The sequence below is a fragment of the Muntiacus reevesi genome, chromosome 3 (genome assembly GCF_963930625.1).
Source record: "Muntiacus reevesi chromosome 3, mMunRee1.1, whole genome shotgun sequence".
Lineage (NCBI taxonomy): Eukaryota > Metazoa > Chordata > Mammalia > Artiodactyla > Cervidae > Muntiacus > Muntiacus reevesi.
In genome coordinates this window covers 48,386,205-48,400,477 of record NC_089251.1, presented here as the reverse complement: position 1 = coordinate 48,400,477, position 14,273 = coordinate 48,386,205, and the positions used below count along the sequence as shown (strand labels likewise).

The window sequence follows — 14,273 nt, the reverse complement described above, 5'->3', positions numbered from 1 at the left end:
TGCTTTTATTTCCAATATTCTGGGAGGTGGGTCATAGAGGACCCTGCTGAGATTTATGTCGGAGAGTGTTTTGCCTATGTTCTCCTCTAGGAGTTTTATAGTTTCTGGTCTTACATTTAGATCTTTAATCCATTTTGAGTTTATTTTTGTGTATGGTGTTAGAAAGTGATCTAGTTTCATTCTTTTACAAGTGGTTGACCAGTTTTCCCAGCACCACTTGTTAAAGAGGTTGACTTTTTTCCATTATATATCCTTGCCTCCTTTGTCAAAGATAAGGTGTCCATAGGTTCGTGGATTTATCTCTGGGCTTTCTATTCTGTTCCATTGATCTATATTTCTGTCTTTGTGCCAGTACCATACTGTCTTGACGACTGTGGCTTTGTAGTAGAGCCTGAAGTCAGGCCGGTTGATTCCTCCAGTTCCATTCTTCTTTCTCAAGATTACTCTGGCTATTCAAGGTTTTTTGTTTTTCCATACAAATTGTGAAATTATTTGTTCTAGTTCTGTGAAAAATACCATTGGTAGCTTGATAGGGATTGCATTGAATCTATAGATTGCTTTGGGTAGAATAGCCATTTTGACAATATTGATTCTTCCAATCCATGAACACGGTATGTTTCTCCATCTGTTTGTGTCCTCTTTGATTTCTTTCATCAGTGTTTTATAGTTTTCTATGTACAGGTCTTTTGTTTCTTTAGGTAGATATACTCCTAAGTATTTTATTCTTTTTGTTGCAATGGTGAATGGTATTGTTTCCTTAATTTCTCTTTCTGTTTTTTCATTGTTAGTATATAAGAATGCAAGGGATTTCTGTGTGTTAATTTTATATCCTGCAACTTTACTATATTCATTGATTAGCTCTAGTAATTTTCTGGAAGAGTCTCTAGGGTTTTCTATGTAGAGGATCATGTCATCTGCAAACAGCGAGAGTTTCACTTCTTCTTTTCCTATCTGGATTCCTTTTACTTCTTTTTCTGCTCTGATTGAGGTGGCCAAAACTTCCAAGACTATGTTGAATAGTAGTGGTGAGAGTGGGCACCCTTGTCTTGTTCCTGATTTCAGGGGAAATGCTTTCAATTTTTCACCATTGAGGGTGATGCTTGCTGTGGGTTTGTCATATATAGTTTTTATTATATTGAGGTATGTTCCCTCTATTCCTGCTTTCTGGAGAGTTTTAATCATAAATGAGTGCTGAATTTTGTCAAAGGCTTTCTCTGCATCTATTGAGATAATCATATGGTTTTTATCTTTCAATTTGTTAATGTGGTGTATTACATTGATTGACTTGCGGATATTGAAGAATCCTTGCATTCCTGGGATAAAGCCCACTTGGTCATGGTGTATGATTTTTTTAATATGTTGTTGGATTCTGTTTGCTAGAAATTTGTTAAGGAGTTTTGCATCTATGTTCATCAGTGATATTGGCCTGTAGTTTTCTTTTTTTGTGGCATCTTTGTCTGGTTTTGGAATTAGGGTGATGGCGGCCTCATAGAATGAGTTTGGAAGCTTACCTTCTTCTGCAATTTTCTGGAAGAGTTTGAGTAAGATAGGTGTTAGCTCTTCTCTAAATTTTTGGTAGAATTCAGCTGTGAAGCCATCTGGTCCTGGGCTTTTGTTTCCTGGAAGATTTTTGATTACAGTTTCGATTTCCTTGCTTGTGATGGTTCTGTTAAGATCTTCTATTTCTTCCTGGTTCAGTTTTGGAAAGTTATACTTTTCTAAGAATTTGTCCATTTCATCCAAGTTGTCCATTTTATTGGCATAGAGCTGCTGGTAGTAGTCTCTTATGATCCTTTGTATTTCAGTGTTGTCTGTTGTGATCTCACCCTTTTCATTTCTTATTTTGTTAATTTGGTTCTTCTCTCTTTGTTTCTTAATCAGTCTTGCTAGTGGTTTGTCAATTTTGTTTATTTTTTCAAAAAAACAGCTTTTAGCTTTGTTGATAAGTAAGGTGAAAATACAGCCCTCAAATTGGGAGAAAATAATAGCAAATGAAGAAACAGACAAAGGATTAATCTCAAAAATATACAAGCAACTCCTGAAGCTCAATTCCAGAAAAATAAATGACCCAATCAAAAAATGGGCCAAAGAACTGAACAGACATTTTTCCAAAGAAGACATACAGATTGCTAACAAACACATGAAAAGATGCTCAACATCACTCATTATCAGAGAAATGCAAATCAAAACCACAATGAGGTACCATTACACGCCAGTCAGGATGGCTGCTATCCAAAAGTCTACAAGCAATAAATGCTGGAGAGGGTGTGGAGAAAAGGGAACCCTCTTACACTGTTGCTGGGAATGCAAACTAGTACAGCCACTATGGAAAACAGTGTGGAGATTTCTTAAAAAACTGGAAATAGAACTGCCATATGACCCAGCAATACCACTTCTGTGCATACACACCGAGGAAACCAGATCTGAAAGAGACACGTGCACCCCAATGTTCATCGCAGCACTGTTTATAATAGCCAGGACATGGAAGCAGCCTAGATGCCCATCAGCAGATGAATGGATAAGGAAGCTGTGGTACATATACACCATGGAATATTACTCAGCCGTTAAAAAGAATGCATTTGAATCAGTTCTAATGAGATGGACGAAACTGGAGCCCATTATACAGAGTGAAGTAAGCCAGAAAGATAAAGAACATTACAGCATACTAACACATATACATGGAATTTAGAAAGATGTTAATGATAACCCTATATGCAAAACAGAAAAAGAGACACAGAAGTACAGAACAGACTTTTGAACTCTGTGGGAGAAGGTGAGGGTGGGATGTTTCAAAAGAACAGCATGTATATTGTCTATGGTGAAACAGATCACTAGCCCAGGTGAGATGCATGAGACGAATGCTCAGACCTGATGCACTGGGAGGACCCAGAGGAGTCGGGTGGAAAGGGAGGTGGGAGGGGGGATCGGGATGGGGAATACGTGTAACTCTATGGCTGATTCGTGTCAATGTATGACAAAACCCACTGAAATGTTGTGAAGTAATTGGCCTCCAACTAATAAAATAAAATTTAATAAAAAATAAAAATAAAACCAGCTTGAACATCTGGAAGTTCTCGGTTCACGTATTGCTGAAGCCTGACTTGGAGAATTTTGAGCATTACTTTACTAGCGTGTGAGATGAGTGCAATTGTGTGGTAATTTGAGATTCTTTGGGATTGACTTTCTTAGGGATTGGAATGAAAACAGACCTTTTCCAGTCCTGTGGCCACTGCTGAGTTTTGTATTCAAATCCTTTTCTTAATATGTTATTTTTTCTTTAACAAGGAAGGATATGGAGGTATTAAATAAAGTTACAATATTTAAGTTAACTTATTCAGCCACAAAACCTTCAAATAAAGACGTGTAAACATTCTTCAAAGTCAGAAAAATAGCATTTAAAAATTAAAATGGCAATTGGTATTTTAAAAACAAAAACAGGAAAATATTTGGAAACAGGTTAACCACATTATACCTAAATTTAATCAAATAAATAAGTAAGCTTAATAGAATTCCCCTTGCTTGCTTTTAGTACATTCTTCACTTTCACACAGTTCTAATCCTCTGACAATGATGAATAATCAGCTTATTTCAACATTATAGTATCACCACGGAACCATCCAAATGTATTAATCTTCGAATCTCATGAATAAAACATGAATTAAGGTAGTTTCAATAGTGATATTTTCTGGACAGATGGAGAAAGGAGAATGAGACTTCATTCCATACTTTTTTCTTTAGGTAAATTCATATACAAAATATTTTGTAAACAGTATAAGAGAGAATATGATATAACATAAAAAGACACATACTGACTTAATTCTCAGAAGTTACTTCATTTCTGACTATGTTTATTTCTCTAATCACTTTCCAACTTTAAATTCTCTAATTTTAAATATAAATCTGTTTCCCTGATTTTAAACGAACAGAAGAATTTAACTATTGTTGTGAGTCACACAGAGGTAATTCCTGTATAAGGACTTAATACAAAGGGGGGGATAAAATAAGTTATTTTTTAAAGCATAAAATTGAATTTGTGAATTTTGAGATAATATTTTAAGGATATGGTGTTCTAATTATTTAGCTTTTGAGATAAGTATTAACTTTTTAAAGTTTAAAAAGACCTAACTATAGAAGGCATTAAAGCCCAATCTAATAGGGCCCCATGGACATTACTGAAAATAATACAGAAAAAGATTAAAGAGAGCTCCTCTTCTCAGGAGGTTCTTTCCCCATCAGGCCAATTTAGAACAGCTCATTAAACATCAATGGTATTCTTTTATCAGATGCTTAGCGTTATTTCTTAAGTTGCATATTCATCTTTCTATAGAGATACAAGGAACAAAATTCTAACAAATTTCATCCTATCCTATTGTGATGGCCTTAGCTTCATTAGTTTACTAAAATGTTTAAGGCTGAATTCCAGTAATTTTAGAAGTTTCTCCCTTTGTTATCTTTGATTAAATGTAAAACATAAATAATTCTTCTAAATCTACATTTAAATGTTTTTTTCCTAAAAAAACAATCCAATGAACCCCTATTTTATACATGGCATCCAATTCCTAGTAATAATTAATTACTATCAAGTAAGTCACATCTATCAAGTAATAAAGTCATTACTATCAAGCCAGTACTACCAAGTAATAAAGAACATTGCATTAAGAGCAAACCTATATTACTATGAAGGACAGGGAAGCCTGGTGTGCTGCAGTTCATAGCATTGCAGAGTTGGAGATGTCTTAGTGACTGAACAACAATATTACTATGAGAACACTGTCAGACACTTAGCAAATCATTTCAATGGACTGTCTCAGGTACCACTTTAAAATATCATGACATATCCATAACCTACATATGAGGACAGATTAAGTAACATATTCAAGTTTTTGATTCACAATCAAGCCTTCCTAACTTCGAGGCTTGTGTAAACATAATCAAAACTTCAATGGTGTGAAAATAATTATAAAATTGCAACTTACAAAGCTACAAAATTAAGATAGATTTTGTATCACAAGAATAATGGCCTTCTGTATATACTTTTTAATTACAAAGAGAATATTTACATTTTCATGTCTCATTGTTTTGCATAGACAAAACTATTTTTGTATATTTATACTATATCTGGCTATCTTAACCTTATTCTCACATGAATTTCAATGGTACACAATAATATTATAAAAGAAAGATTTTATCTGTCCTGTTCCTATGTTTACATGACATATTCCTTTATCTTAAAAGCTTTATCTTGTTCTTATTTAAAGTTTTTATTAGAAAAGACTACAAATTCTTTTATTAGAAAAGACTACAAAATTCTGTCAAATGTCTGTTTAGTATCCCAGGTTATAATCTATTGAGGAACTAAAATATTTTTGCTTCCTGATAACAGACTATCATTAATATTATTTAAAAAGTCTTATTTTGTTATGAATATGCTAAATTTTTGATACACTGCTGGATAATACCTTCTATATTTTATGTAGAATTGTTTCTGCATTTAAATTCAGAAATAGGATCGAATTATCACTGTTCTTTTTAAAAGTTATTTTAGAGTGTCTTGAATTTTTAATATAAAAGCTATGTTTCTTCAAGAACTACTGAGGAGCTGTTAAATTTTTTCTACGATTGAAGCAGAACTTTAAGTAACATTGCAATTATCAGTTCTTTAAATATGAGATAGTATTCAGCTAGACATCCATCTGTTCTGGTGCTTTTTAATAACAGATCTTTAAAAGCTTTCCAATATTTATATGGCTCAATCCAGTTTTCCACTTCCTCTTGGATAAATTTTGGTTATTTCAATCTTTGGTTATTTCAATCTTTCTAGGAAGTTATTCCCTTCCTCTATGTTTTCATGTTTCCTAGGTGTAGAGTTGCATGTAATATTCAACTATGCTTCTTTTAATCTCTCTTGTTCCTAGAGTTCTTTCTGCTTTCCCATTCATAATCTTATGCATTCTTTATATATTTTCCGTAATATGTGCCTGAGGGATTTATATTGGCCATTTCAAGAAAGAATCAGGGCTCCCCTGGTGGTCCAGTGGTTGGGAGCTGCCTGGCAATGCAAGGGGCATGTAGTGGATTTCTGCTACAGGAAGACCCTACAACACTGCAGGGCAAGTAAGCCACTGCACCAGAACTCCTTGAGCCCGCAACTCACAAGCTGCAGCTACTGAGCCCATGTGCTTCAACTACTGAAGCCTGAATGACTCGAGGCCATGCCCTGCAAACAAGAGCAGCCACCTCAAGGAGAGGCCCCACGTAGCACAATCAGAGAGAGCCCTCATTCTTCACAGCTAGAGAAAGCCACTGCACGACAGCAAAGCCCCGGCACAACCAAAAATAAATAAATAGCACCTTTAACAAAAAAGAATCAACTTTTGAATCAATTCAACCCTTTGAACTCATTATTTTAGTGATTCCAGTTTTTATGGTTATTAAATTCTGATTTCTTAGTTTCTTTTGATGTTCTTATTCTAACTTGTTGAATACTTAATTTATTTCTGGTTTTTCTTTAGTAAAAAAGGCATTTAAAGCTAAAATTTAGTACTAAGCACAGCTTTTGGTGGTATATATATTTTGTTAAGAAGAGATTATCTTTTTCATTAAGTCATATATAGTTTGTAATTTCCCTTTGCTTTTAAGAGTTATCTAAGTGTGTCCTAATTTCCTAATAAATTTGCCAAATATAGTTTTCCCATTTCCTAATAAAGTTTAGTATCACAGAACATGGCCTATTAAAGATTCTTACTCTCTTGAATTTATAAAAGTTCAGGCATCTTTTTCAAGGTCTAAAATGCATAAGATGAATCTTTTCTCACATGAAATTGCATGATTTCCATAATATAAAATTGTTCCAAAGAGAATCTTGCCATTTCAACATTGTAAGTTAAACATGCACCTCATACACATTATGATAGAAATGAGATGAAGTTTTGTTTACTACTTTAAATAGTTATTGATGGTAAATTCCTGACATTTTTCTTATGACAGTAAATGAATTTCATTGAGAACTCCTAAACTTCTGGTGTTTATTTCAACTCTATTCAGCTTTATACAAACTGCAGAATGGCTACAGGCATCTAGAGTCACTGGATATTTCAATGAATTTTATTCCATTCATAAAACTGTAATATGTATTTAATTCACATGGGGCTTTGTTTAGGTTAGCTTTCTCTCTCATTTCCACCTTTTGCTTTAAATGTTGAATATTGCTTTAAATGTTGAATATTAGTTTATATCTAATATTACCTTCTCTCTCCTAAATTATTCATGTGTCTTCCAAGGATCAATAGTCACATTAATCTTACCCTTAAGATTTCATTCCAGGGATGGGAATGGTGAGTCTTGATAACACAAGCATATTACCGCAAAACAACATTTACAAAAGCCTATCTTAAAAGTCACATTTTTGAGAGAATCTTTTTTTAATTTCTTTAAAATCAGTGAAGGAACACTAGTAAGAAAGTTAAACCATTTAGATATCAGGAGACATTGGAAAAGTGTTAAGAATAGTTACAGTACTAAGTCACAGTGTGAAATTCAGCAAGACTTTGTAAGTATTTTCCTCTATTAAGTGAAAAAATATGAATTAGACTATTAACTGTCTTTATTTTCAACAAATATTTTTAATGTATTACCTTTATTGACAGAAGAATTTGAAATGACTGGATTGAAAAACACATGGAAAAGCCTGGAATTTTTAAATGTAATCTTAGATGTGTTGGTCTTTAGATAAGTTACAAGAGCAAAATCTAAAGATATGAAAATTCTAAGAAGAGACAGTTTATGTGTAATATTGTGCTTGCCCATGCTAGATTCACTCGTATCCTTCTCATTGACTTATACAGTATTGGTTTATGACCAGTATGAACCTGAAATACAACCATCAAGAAAAGAAAAACGGAGACTACATTTAATCAACACGAGGCACTGTTCTAATTATTGCTTCATTTCATCTGCATGATAAGGGGTAAATATATTGGCATGTAATCTGAAGTGAAAATTCCAAAACTAGAAAAAAGTAATCTGTGTTTGTAACCTATCTGACAGAATTACATTGCAGAGGAGACCAACCACAAAGAACCTCCTAAACCAGGCTTTTTCAAGCTATGTATGATGAAAGGTCAAATATACGTTATTCTAAAAGTGCATAAACCAAAGATTTTTAAAAATACAAGACAATGAATAACCCCAGAAATTTAAAGATTAAAAAGTCCAAATTTTATGATTAGCTTTAACATTCATAAAATTACTCTATAAAACTATCATAAATTTTTCAAAGCACTTTAAGTATCTGTGCTCACTGCTATCCAATAACAAATAATTCATGGATCAGTCTTAGTCCACAAACCACAATTTCAGCAGCCAACATACTCTCAAATCTAAGAGTCTATCAGTATTAGGTGTTTCTTGAATAAATCTGTATAGCACTAATAAGAATCATGACCAAATTTAAAAAGGGCATAAATCTAATGAAATGTTTCAACAATTACAAACAAACATGTCTACTTCCTAATCCCTAGAACCTGTGAATGTATTACCTTAAATGACAAACGGGACTCTGCAGAAGATCTCAAGATCCAGAGATTATTTTAGAATATCTGGGTGACCCAAATATAATCACAGGAGTTCTTATAAGAGGGAGCTTCCCTGGGGGCTCAGATGGTAAAAAATCTGCCTGGAATGCGCGAGAAAGGAGGGTTAAAGTCAGAGGTCAAGATGGTAGAAGCTGAAGTCAGAGAGAGATTTAAAGGCACTAAACTGTTGGCTTTAATGATGGAGGAAAACACCACAACCAAGGACACAGGTGCACTCCTGATGCTAAAAATAGGAATGAACTTCCTCCTTAAGGAACACATCCCTACCAACATCTTGAGTTGAGGACCTTTGACCCCTAGAATTGTATGATAATAGATGGGTGTTGTTTGAACTACTAAGGTTGTGCTAATTTGTCATAGTGGCAACTGGAAGCATATAGGCAAACAGACCTTGGTTCTGGGAAGTAGGGTGTTGCTATAACACCTACCTGAAATTGACGGTAGGCAGAGGCTGGGAACATTTTAAGAAGCATGATAGAAAAAGTCTAGATTGCCTTGAACAGAGAGTAAAATATGGATGTTAAAAGCCCTGCTGGTGAGGACTCAGAAGGAAGTGAACAACATGGTAGAGTAAGCTTTTATCATTTTAGAAATTATTGAAATCATTATAAATGGACAATTAAAGGAGGGCTCAGAAGGAAATGAAAAGCATGCTATTGGAAAATGGAGGAAAAACAATATTTGTCATAGAGTAGAAGAAAGCTTAGCTGAATTGCTTCCTATAATTATGTAGAAACCAGTTATAAGTGATGACCTTGAATACTTAGCTGAGATTTCCAAACAAAATACTGGAAGGAGTGGCCTAGTTTCCTCTTCCTGCTTATAGCAAAATGTGAGAGGAAAGAAACATATTGAGTCAAGAATTATTAGTACTTCCCTGGTGGTCCAGTGGTTAAGACTCCATGCTCCTATTTCATGAGGCATGGGTTCAATCCTGGGTTAGTGAATGTAAGATCCTGCCACATGCCACAAGATGCAGCCAGCAAAAAAAAATTTTGTTAAGAATATTAAGTTGAAAGGAAACTCCTCAGCCTAGGAGGATTGCAAGAAGTGTTAAAATTAGAAGTCTCAGTTTCAGGAAAAAGTGGCTCTTGAGAAAAAGTCAACTTTGTGTCTAGATAACCTTTGGTTAGTGCCGTGGAAGGATTAAAACCTTGGTATGTTCATTCACACAAGGAGCTCTTGGAAAGATTGGACATGGGATTATGGATTCCCTCAGTGATTTCCGCAGAGGATAAATTGTAGATCTTTCATGGATAACCTCATCTCCAAAGTATCCTGTTTTCTAAGGGAAAATCCCAGATATATACAAGAGAGAACCACAGGTTTCTCAAGAATGAGAAATCAGTTGAAATACTGACAATATGAACTGAAAAAAAGAGAGAGAGGAATTTCAAAAAAGCTGTGTACTTTCAAGTTACACAGGCAGGAAATATTCACCTGAAAATACATGCTATCTTTCATGAAAAAAGAATAATGATTCTTAAAGAACCAGGCCCAGAGGGCAGAGCCTTGAGCCACAGAGGATTATCACCAAGCTGTGAAATCTAATTGAGTTTGCCCAGTTGGAATTCTAAACTTCTTGAGACTGGTAACCATTTTTTTCTTCCACATTCTCTCTTTTTAAATGAAAATGTCTGCACCTATTATCTTATGCTTGTTCCACAATGCATTTTGAAGGCATATGATTTATTTTCTAATTTCACTGGTACATAGATGGAGAGGAATTTTGATTGAGGAAGGAATATAACTAGAACCTTGATGATAAGCGTGAGAATGCTCAATTACGTCTAATTCGTTGCAACCCCACGGACTGTAACCCATCAGGCTCCTCTGTCCATGGAATTCTACAGGTAAGAATACCAGAGTGAGTTGCCATTTCCTACTCCAGGGAATCTTTCCCACTCAGGGACTGAAACCATGTCTCCTGTGTTTCCTGTACTAACAGATAGATTCTTCACTACTTCACCACCTGGGAAGTCCCTATCTAGGACCTTACTCATACCTACTTCAGAAGATTTAGATGATGAGATTTGGAAATTTTAAGCTGATGAATTTTAGATGAGATTTTGTCCATGTTCTAATCCTTTTAAAGTCTGAATATGCTACCTAAAAATGGAAAGAGAGACTTTTCAGATGTGATTTGCTCAAAGATCTTGAGATGAGGACATTATTCTAGAGTATCTGTGTGGGCCCAATGTAATCATAAGGGTCCTAATAAGAGGGAGACAGGATCAGATACGAGGACATAAGCAGAGGTCAGAGTCAGAGAGAGATTTGAAGATGCCACACTGCTGGCTTTGAATATGGAGGAAGGGGCCAAAGAAGGGAATGGCCTCTAGAACATGGAAAAGGCAAAGAAACAGATTTTCTACTCAAGCCTCCAGAAGGAATGCTTCTTTACCAATATCCTAATATTAGGACCTCTGACTTCTAGAACCATAAGATAATAAACTTGTGATGCTTCACGCCACCAAGTTTACAGTAATTTGCTATAGAAGCTACAGAAAACCAATATAAGTGATCTCTACCCAATATCAATGGTCTCTACTTAATTTGACAGGACATTTCTCTACAAATATACCCATAAAATCTTGAATTTTAACTTTCTGAAATTCTTAGTTAATATAGCAAATAATATGCTTCACAAGACACACGAAAAATTAATTTTTAAAATTTAAAAATCCAGAGGATGCTTTTCTGTTAATGGCCCTCATGTGGAAATGTGACAACATAAAAATGGAACATTTCATCATTTCAACATGATGAATTTTCTCTTTTAAACTAAAGACAAAGTAATTCAATAAATATACTTCATTCTTAAATAGTCAATAGAGTTCTTCCTAACTGCATTAGCATCTGAAAGCAAGCTAGGCATGATTTATTTAGACTTTGAATCTATTATTGCAATTGAGGGTCCAAAGACTTCACCAAAGTCCCTTCTTTAATTATCTCATCAACTTAATTTCAAAAGTCACATGAAAACTTTTGTAAAACTTTTTCATTCCAAATCTTATTGAGAAGAAAAAAAAAGAAAAAACTGTCCACAGTTCAGGCAGGAATACATATTAAGTAATTAGCAATGTGGCATGATTTATTCACGCTTAAGGACTTTCACGTTCTTTGGAAAGTCATGATATAATCGCAATAGAAATATACACAGGTAACAGTATTTCAGAACATCTCTTACCTGTGTAACGAGCGGTTCCAAAAGCCTCTCCACTGTTAGGGTCCGGATTTCCAAACTTTTGGGGTCCCATTTTAAAATGATGGGTGAAGTTGCCGAAGTCATGCTCCCTACAGAAACACACATTATCCGTTAGAAATGATCACAGAAATAATGTGAGCTTGGGGGTCCAAAATGAATAAGTCACCAAAACTTACAACATACTTGAAGATTACCTGTCTGGTTCAACCTCATCAAGTTAGAGCTAGGGAAATCAGAAAAGTGAAGCTAGGGAAATCAGAAAATGTGAAGTGGTAATGTGAGGATCAGATTGAAAATGGGTATTTCTTAAGGGCACCTGTAGAAATTAGACAAACTAATTTTTAGACAAAAATTTTGGGGCCCAGCTGACACTGAAATATGTCACTCACTCAGTGTTTAGTACACATACCCACCTGCTATATACTGGGAAGGGGATTCCCAAGAACCCACCTGCCAATGCAGGAGACTCGGGAGATGAGGGTTTGATCCCTGAATTGGGAAGATTCCCTGGAGGGCATGCAACCCACTCCAGTATCCTTGGCTGGAGAAACCCACAGACAGAAGAGCCTGGGAGGTTACAGTCCCTGGGGTCAGAAAGAGCTGGACACAACTGAAGCAACTTAGCATACACACACACATTTGCTGGGAAAGCCTTGGTCGTTGCCCTCCTGTACCTGTGGTTTCAAGGCAGAAGTAGCAGAGGTTGGCCATACTTGTGCCTCAGTGTGGCCTGTGCTGTGATCAAGGAATACAGAGAAGGCCACCGGAGAACTGAGGAAAGGACACCGAAGTCAGTCACCAAAGGAGATCAGCAAAGACTTTAAAGAAGTACAATAAACTCATCATGACAATCAGATGAAAGACCCCAGGTCATAACAAAAGGCTTCTTTGTTTTTGTCACATCATAACTGACCACTGAGGATACTATGCTTCCTGGAAGAGCTGAGTTTTATTCTCTTAAATAGGACAGATATCTTACAAAATGAGTCGCAATGATTCTGAAAATCAGCTTGCTGCTATTTACATACTCTCTGATTACTCACTGCATTTACATTCTTGTCCCATAAAATGAGTGTCTGACAAGGCTATTTATTTCATTCTACAACAATCGCCTTCTACCTAAGAACCACGGGTGTGCAGGTAGCAACCTTGCACATATCAAGCACATGATTTCGTCCCAGCCTCAAAAGAGTAAATTAGACATTCTGTTAGGGCTGTGCTTCTCACTGAGAAATTGACTGCTCTCTGATGAATATGTTTTGACAACTAACCACTGGACAAGCAACCTTAGATTGTGCAAGGTGAATCTGAATCATTTGCTTTAATACCATCATAAATCAAACTGTTCATAGCTGTTCTCTTCTGAATCAATGTCCCCACTCCATTCCACCCTTATAAATCAATATAGATGATTATTTCTGTTAGAATTAACACTACAAAAAAGGTCTATCGCAACAGGCACATGTCTCTTTACTGCCCTGCTACAGCTAGTCCTTTTAAAACAGACCTAACAAATTTGCTTCAAGAAAAAAAAAAAAAGGCGAAGATGCAGTGTGCTGGTATTTTACCTCTCTCCAAATGCCATGTTTTAAATAAACTAAGCATAGCAATCCAACCATATAGACCGATTTAGACTTGGGTTCCTTCACAACAACAATAGTTGGCACAGATATGCTGCCTGTCCTCCAAAAACCTAAAAACACTTTACACATTTCCCATTCACACTACCAACTGCTACATAGCAGCTCTAACATGCCCAGAATTCTGCTGTTAGGCAGCACACCTTCCTGTGTTGTGAAAGGATGAAAATGCCAGATTCTTTCTACCCACACAGGATAACTTCATCCTTGTCGAAGCCAGTCCTGCCTAAGTAACCCAGCTCTTCCGTTGTTTTTGTTGTTTAGTCATTAAGTCATGTTCAATTCTTGTGACCTCAGAAACTGCAGCATGCCAGGTTCCCTGTCCTTCACAATCTCCCAGAGTTTGCTCAAATTTATGTCCACTGAGTCAGTGATGCTATCCAACCATTCATCCTCTGTCATCCCCTTCTCCTTCTGCCCTCAATCTTTCCTAGCATCTCTTAGGACACAATGATTTCCAGTCCCCAAGAAGTTCCCTGTAAATTTCTTCCCAGCTCTGATGGAATAATAAGTGACCCCAGTAATGATGATGCACAAGAAGGCCCTACAGGAAAGACAGCTGGATAACTTGTAGTGGAGTAGTGAAGTCATATTAACACAGTAGTGAAAGGTAGTAAGTAGACTATGCAGAGAACCACCACTATTACATAAGCATGCTTGTGCACGTAAGCTGGGGGACCAGGAAGGCACACAACATCTTTATGCATGTTCTGATGCATTACTAAAGAGATCAACAAAAAATGCTGACGTGAGAAACAAAAATGCTGGGGCACTTACATTAGAGACACTAATCTAGCATGCATCAAGCAAAAATGGGAGATGCTGAAAAAA

General features: G+C 35.8%; 1 protein-coding gene across 4 annotated transcripts in view; it reads right to left on the bottom strand.

The window, feature by feature from the left end:
- CTNNA2 (catenin alpha 2) overlaps positions 1-11,886 on the bottom strand; it is a 1,156,373-nt gene extending 1,144,487 nt beyond the window's left edge. For all 4 annotated transcript variants that reach the window (XM_065927274.1, XM_065927273.1, XM_065927275.1 and 1 more), the window contains exon 1: positions 11,785-11,886. In XM_065927274.1, coding sequence (XP_065783346.1) covers positions 11,785-11,886 — 102 coding nt within the window. The remainder of the gene's footprint in view (positions 1-11,784) is intronic.
- Positions 11,887-14,273: the final 2,387 nt, after the last annotated feature.